This window comes from Gekko japonicus, unplaced genomic scaffold, assembly GCF_001447785.1.
Source record: "Gekko japonicus isolate JY-2015 unplaced genomic scaffold, Gekko_japonicus_V1.1 scaffold2442, whole genome shotgun sequence".
NCBI lineage: Eukaryota > Metazoa > Chordata > Lepidosauria > Squamata > Gekkonidae > Gekko > Gekko japonicus.
In genome coordinates, this window is record NW_015160906.1 from 111,502 (window position 1) to 118,078 (window position 6,577).

Below are 6,577 nucleotides of genomic sequence, written 5' to 3' on the forward strand. Positions count from 1 at the left end.
CGCTCTTCTGGGTGCAGTTGTGTCTGACCATGCAGGCTCTTGAGCAAACTTGCTCCCAGCAACACTGTCTTGGCAGTGATCTGTTTGTTGAGAGACGAGGATGTGTCAAGCTAAGACTCACATCCGTTTTGATCCCCTTCTCACCAGAAACTATATTCTTGAACATCTGGCCAGCTACATTGAAATCTAGACCACACAAAGCCACGATTGAGATCATGCTGGACGCCGCTAAAACGGCTTTCGCATCTCTCTGGAAAGACCATAGAGCTCCAAGCTTGGAGATATGGTATAAAAAACTATGGAATCACTACTTGATGGACGCTGTAACAAACAAACTGAATCGCTTAGCACAATTCCCTATGAATGACACGTTTACTGACAAGTGGTTCCCTGTGATGGACTATTTGTCAAAGCAAGAATTTCTCTCCTCCGAGTGATCCCAATATCACCAGTGGATTTAAGTTTTTTGAATATCTTCTTCCTTTTATGTATCTATCTATATTTTCCTTTCTCCCATTAGTTTACTCTGGTCACTCTTCTTCTCTCTCTTCCTCTCTCTCTTCAATCTTCCTTCTCAACCTTCAAAACGTCAACGACAACGGCACATTAATTCACACAAATTCAAGCAAGCAATCTTGTGGAGCACATAATTAACAACTAAAAGAAATTGCAGTAGTATACAGTATACTATTCAACAAACCTACCTGTGGTCACACGTTATGAAACTGTTATAAGTTAATATATGTATTGATTATCTCATATTCAATGTTGAAAAGTTGATAGCTTTATTATAGTATGTATATTTTTGAATGTATTTGAACATACACTGAAAATAAAAAAATACATTATAAAAAAAAAAAGCGAAGACTATCCGTGTCAGAACTGACCCTCTTGGCACCAGTTCTGGTATTATACAGAATCCAAACAGCCCCTGTGACGATCAGTCCAATCACACCGATCCATCCAGCCCGCCTAAATCTACTATGCACCGTTAGGCCTCCCCCAACACCTGCAAGCTCAGTATCTAGCAGTGTCTGCCGTCCAGGGTCAAGCACGCATACTTCCCAGAGAAGGGAGACACCCCACCACCACTTAACGCCGTTGCAAGCTGGCGTGCTTTTTGCAAAGCAGCTTTCACACTCACACGCTTCTGGACGATAGGCACACAGAACCAAAGAACAGCAATAATTGTGGCAAACAAGAGCTGGGTTTCGCAGCGGGCTCTGGGGCACAAAAGCTTAGAAATGTGAATTTTATTGTAGCAGCTGATAGTTGAAAAGCACCTCTCTGCCTGCTTTTTCTTTCTGCAATACTTTGGATGCTTTTTCAGTTGTGTCCAAGGCACCAAAGTAGCACCCTGGGAAATGTAGTCTCCAACACACCTGCTGTGGAGACTTCCTTTCCCAGAGTGCACCTTTGCATCTGGGATAATACCAAGCCACTGACTCAGATTTTATCTGAGAAAACCCTTGAGCTTCAATGCTCGCTTTTGTGTTCCGAGCCTTTGATGCTCGCGCTCTGAGCTCAGGAACTGTGGCCAAAAGGGTTCCCTGAAGGTGGGCAGTTTGGTGTCTGCCTTCCCATTGCGCCGCTTGATGAGAGCTGAACCCTTGGTTCCAACAGCTCCCCGGCCGAAGCGTCGTCGTCTTGAAGCTGTGAAGAAGCTGGACTTTGGAGCAGAAGATTCGCCCAGGGCCCTTGAAGACTCACCCAAGGATGGAACTGCCTCGCCTCTTTTGCCAGGAGCCTCTTCTGAACTCCAGGAAGCCAGGTGAGCCGTCAGGGGAGAGGAGAGCACGTGGTGCTGTTCCTTAATTCTCGCCACGCACCTCTCAAAATCTCGGGATTAGCCACGCTGGCAAAAGAGTACATTTTAAGAGCATTTTCCAAAAAAGAAAAGGATAACAATAAACTAAGTTCATATATGTGTCAAACTATTTTATGGCCTTGAATATAACCTTTTCAGAGAACACGTATATTTATACCTTTGTAGTATTATTTATAGGGGCTGCAGTAGCTCAGAGGTTAAGGCGCTGAGCTGCAGACCAGAAGGTCGGCAGTTCGAGACCTGAGTGCCGTGTGATGGAGTGAGTTCCCGTCTCTGGTCCCAGCTCCTGCCAACCTAGCAGTTCGAAAGCAAGAAACTGCAAGTAGTTAAATAGGTGCCACTTTGGTGGGAAGGTAACAGCATTCCATGCACCTCGGTGTTTAGTCATGCCGGCCACATGACCATGGAGAAGTCTTCGGAAGCGCCGGCTCTTCAGCTTGGAAACGGAGATGAGCACCACCCCCTAGAGTCGGATTCGACTGGCTTTCGAGCAAGGGAAACCTTTACCTCTTTAGTATTATAACAACCTCAATTATATTAGTGCAGTTATATTAGCGCCTAAGGTATCATTACCCTGATGGAAAAATTAAAAAAAATCATGGTAACTTTAAGACGAGTCACTCATTTTACTCTGGAAGGACTCCGAGGTGCACGATCCTGGACAGCGTGGGAGTAAGCGATGTGCTGCCCCTGCAGGTGACTCCACCAGAGGTGAGCACCTCGAAGAAGGTGCTGAAGCGCCCGCCCGTCTTGGAGGACTACATCAACGTGACCTCAACTGACGGCACCCGGGTCTTCATGGCCATGAAGGAGGATTGCTCCTGGGCAGGAACGCAGGTAGCGTCCGGGGCAGGGCAGATGCTCAGCTCTCCAAAAGCTTGCTGGGGCGTCTCTGTTGGAGAGCTCTTATGACCTGGCCAGGCTGAAGGAGCCCTGGTATTTGGACACCGGCATCTAAAAACTGGATTTTCTTTCCCGGTTTCTGCAGCGCTGCGATTCTCTTGGGTGGAACAGACAACGCCCTCTTTATCTACTCGGGGTCCCTTTCTCCTACCTCAAGGAACAGGTGGCTGAAGAGGTACGTCTCTCTCCCCTTCCCTGCTTGGTCTCTGGACCTCTCTCTGAAACAGTCTTTTCCTTTTGGTGTAGTGGTTAAGTGCGCAGATTCTTCAGTTTGGTGTAGTGGTTAAGTGTGCGGACTCTAATCTGGGAGAACGGGGTTTGATTCCCCACTCCTCCACATGTACCTGCTGGATGACCTTGGGCAAGCCATAGTTCTGATAAGAGCTGTTCTTGAAAAAGAGCAGTTTCTGTCCGAGCTCTCTCAGCCCCACCTACCTCACAGGGTGTCTGTTGTGGGGAAGGAAAGGGTAAGAAGTTTGTAAGCCACTCTGAGACTCCTTTGGGTAGTGAAGGGCGGGGTATAAATCCAATCTCCTCCTCCTCTCCTCCTCTTTTGGTCCCATCTGACCTTTTGAATCACGCAATCCATGCTTGTCCCCAGCTTGAGTGTTTCCTGAGAGGGAGGGGGCCGTGGCTCAGTGGCACAGCATCTGCTTAGCATGCAGAAGGTCCCAGGTTCAGTCCCCGGCAGCATCTCCAGTTGAAAGGACCAGGCAGGAGGTGGTGGGAAAGACCTCTGCCTGAGACCCTGGAGGGCTGTCAAAAGGGGCTGTGGCTCAGTGGCAGAGCCTCTGCTTTGCAGGCAGAAGGTCCCAGGTTCAGTCCCCAGCACCTCCAGTTAAAAAGAACCAGGCAGGAGGGGATGGGAAAAACCTCTGCCTGAGACTCCGGAGAGCTGTAAAGAGCTCAGTGGCAGAGCCTCTGCTTGGCAGGCAGAAGGTCCCCAGGTTCAATCCCCAGCAGCATCTCCAGTTAAAAAGGACCAGGCAGGAGGTGATAGGAAAGATCCTGGAGAGCTGTCAAGGGGGCTGTGGCTCAGTGGCAGAGCCTCTGCTTGGCAGGCAGAAGGTCCCCAGGTTCAATCCCCAGCAGCATCTCCAGTTAAAAAGGACCAGGCAGGAGGTGATGGGAAAGACCTCTGCCTGAGACCCTGGAGAGCAGCTGCCTGCCTGACAATACTGACCTTGATCCAGGGGTCTGATTCAGTATAAGGCAGGTTCGTGTGGGTTCGTATGAGGGGGAATGCATAGATGAGGGGTGGAGGGGTAACAGTGGGTTATCGATCCACACTCAGTCTCTCTCCTCCCTTTCAACTAGGCAGCATTTGAGGGGGACAGAGAAGGCGGTTTTGCCGAGGATGCTCAAAATGGAACACCAGAGAGGGGTGTGAGAGAGAGACAGGGTGTGAGGGTTGACTCACCTGTGTCTTTTTTGAGGATCTTTGCTCTGCTCTGTTTTTACATTCCAGCACCGGAGGCAGATCCGTGAAACTTCGCGACGGCTGACGGAGATTCTGGACAGGTGGGCCCCGTAAACTTCTTGCTGTTGGGGAAGGGCTTCTGGGCGTTCCTTCCTTCCCCCTAGCCCAGTGGGAGCCAGCGTGGGCGAACCCTGACCCGCAGGGGCTGCCGGCTGGTCCTCTGATCCAGAGCAAGCTGGTGGGTATGCCGTGATTCCACGAGAGCACGGAAGACTGGCAGGATTCTGGGAATCCACCAGGTAACGTGTGACTGTTCTCTTGAGGGGCTTTTGAGTCTCTCTGCCACAAGCAACCCTCCCTCTAAGCTGTGGAGTCTTCTGAGCGAAAATTCGACTTTGTGAGCTCCTGGCATGAAAGTTGTGAGCGAGCGATTTGGCTGCGGCGCAAATTAGTTTGCTCTGGAGCCCTCCTTCTTGAGCCAGGACAAAAATGGGTGAGCCGGAGGCTAACAAAACTGAGCTGGCTCACACTTTTTGGTGTAGTGGTTAAGTGCACGGACTCTAATCTGAGAGAACTGGGTTTGATTCCCCACTCCTCCACTTGCACCTGCTGATGTGACCTTGGGTCAGTCACAAGCTCTGGCACAGCTGTCCTTGAGAAAGAGCAGTTTGTGTCAGAGTTCTCTCGGCCCCACCTACCTCACAGGGTGTCTGTTGTGGGGAGGGGAAGGGAAAGGAGTTTGTAAGCCGCTCTGAGACTCCAAGTGAAGGGCGGGGTATAAATCCAATCTCTTCTCTTCTTCTTCTTCTGGATGACCTTGGGCAAGCCATAGTTCTGTCAGAAGTGTTCTTGAAAAAGAGCAGTTTGTGTCAGAGTTCTCTCAGCCCCACCCACCTCACAGGGTGTCTGTTGTGGGGAGGGGAAGGGAAAGGAGTTTGTAAGCCGCTCTGAGACTCCAAGTGAAGGGTGGGGTATAAATCCAATCTCTTCTCTTCTTCTTCTCAGCCTTAGAGGGAACATTGGCCACAAGCACTCTGCAAAAGGTGCTGTGAGACCCTCATCCAGTGCAAAACCGACCCTTTGACCAGGGAGCAGCAGTGAGCGAGCTGAAAACGTCTCTCTCTTTTTGCAGCTGTCTTCAAGATGAGCCGACCGAAACGGAGGCCGCAGAGCCCGGGGAAGAAGGCGGTGGCGACACCGCGCGGGAAGAGGACAAATCGTCTGCGGGGTCCCTGTGGGTCGACCGCTTCACGCCCAAGCACTACGTGGAATTGCTCAGCGACGATGTGAGAACTTAGGAAAAACTTTTTGACAGTCAGAGTTGTGCAGCAGTGGAATCAGCTGCCTCGGGAGGTGGTGAGCTCCCTCTCCCTGGCAGTCTGTAAGCAGCGGCTGGACAAAGAGACAGTTTGCATAGTGGTTAGGAGCACAGACTCTAATCTGGGAGAACCGGGTTCGATTCCCCACTCCTGCACATGCAGCTGCTGGTGTGACCTTGGGTCAGTCACAAGTTCTTCCAGGGCTGTTCTCTTAAGGGCAGTTTCTGTCAGGGCTCTCTCAGCCCCACCTGCCTCACAGGGTGTCTGTTGTGGGGAGGGGAGGGAGATTGTAAGCCACCCTGAGACTCCTTCAGGTAGTGAAGGATAAGGTATAAAGTCAATCTCTTCTTCTTCTTCTCTAGAAGAGAAGAAGAGATTGGATTTATACCCTGCCCTTCACTACCCAAAGGTGTCTCAGAGCGGCTTACAAACTCCTCCCCCTCCCCACAACAGACACCCTGTGAGGCAGGTGGGGCTGAGAGAGCTCTTGACAGAAACTGCTCTTTTTCAAAAACAGCTCTTGTCAGAACTACGGCTTGCCCAAGGTCACATCAGCAGGTGCAAGTGGAGGAGTGGGGAATCAAACCCGGTGCTCCCAGATTAGAGTCCACGCACTTAACCACTACACCAAACTGGCTCTCTCTAGGCTGGCCCTGCATTGAGCTGGGGGTGGGACTCAATGGCCTGTATGGCCCCTTCCAACTCTTATGATTCTATGAACCTCTGGTCAGCGGCCACTTCTGTGGACAGCCAGCCATTGCTTTCTACAAGGGCAGAAATAGTAACCGAGGGTCAAGAATCTCTGTTCCTTTTCCTCTTTCATGTTCCTGGTCCCCGTGGCCGCAGAAATAAGCAGAGTGTTGAGTGTTTCCGGTGAGACCGGAAGGCCTGGAAAAAAAACAGAAAAATTCGGGGGGGGGGACCGTTTCCCCCCCGTTTTTTTCCTGAAGCTTTTTTGGTTTTTTCCGAAAAATTGGAAAAATTGAAAAAAGAAAAAAAGGGGGGGAAAAATGATTATAGAACATTTTATTTTAACATGATGAATAAAATATTTTAAGACAAGGTGTTCAAATATTTTCCGAATCATTTCTATTATATATATATATA

The 6,577-nt window shown here is 50.0% G+C and overlaps 1 protein-coding gene across 1 annotated transcript in view; it reads left to right on the forward strand.

Moving 5' to 3' along the window:
• Positions 1-6,577, forward strand: part of CHTF18 (chromosome transmission fidelity factor 18) — a 45,053-nt gene that overhangs the window by 4,124 nt on the left and 34,352 nt on the right. Inside the window, exons 5-9 of the mRNA XM_015424066.1 lie at positions 1,529-1,771; positions 2,467-2,665; positions 2,817-2,906; positions 4,200-4,252; positions 5,284-5,437. Coding sequence (XP_015279552.1) covers positions 1,529-1,771; positions 2,467-2,665; positions 2,817-2,906; positions 4,200-4,252; positions 5,284-5,437 — 739 coding nt within the window. The remainder of the gene's footprint in view (positions 1-1,528; positions 1,772-2,466; positions 2,666-2,816; positions 2,907-4,199; positions 4,253-5,283; positions 5,438-6,577) is intronic.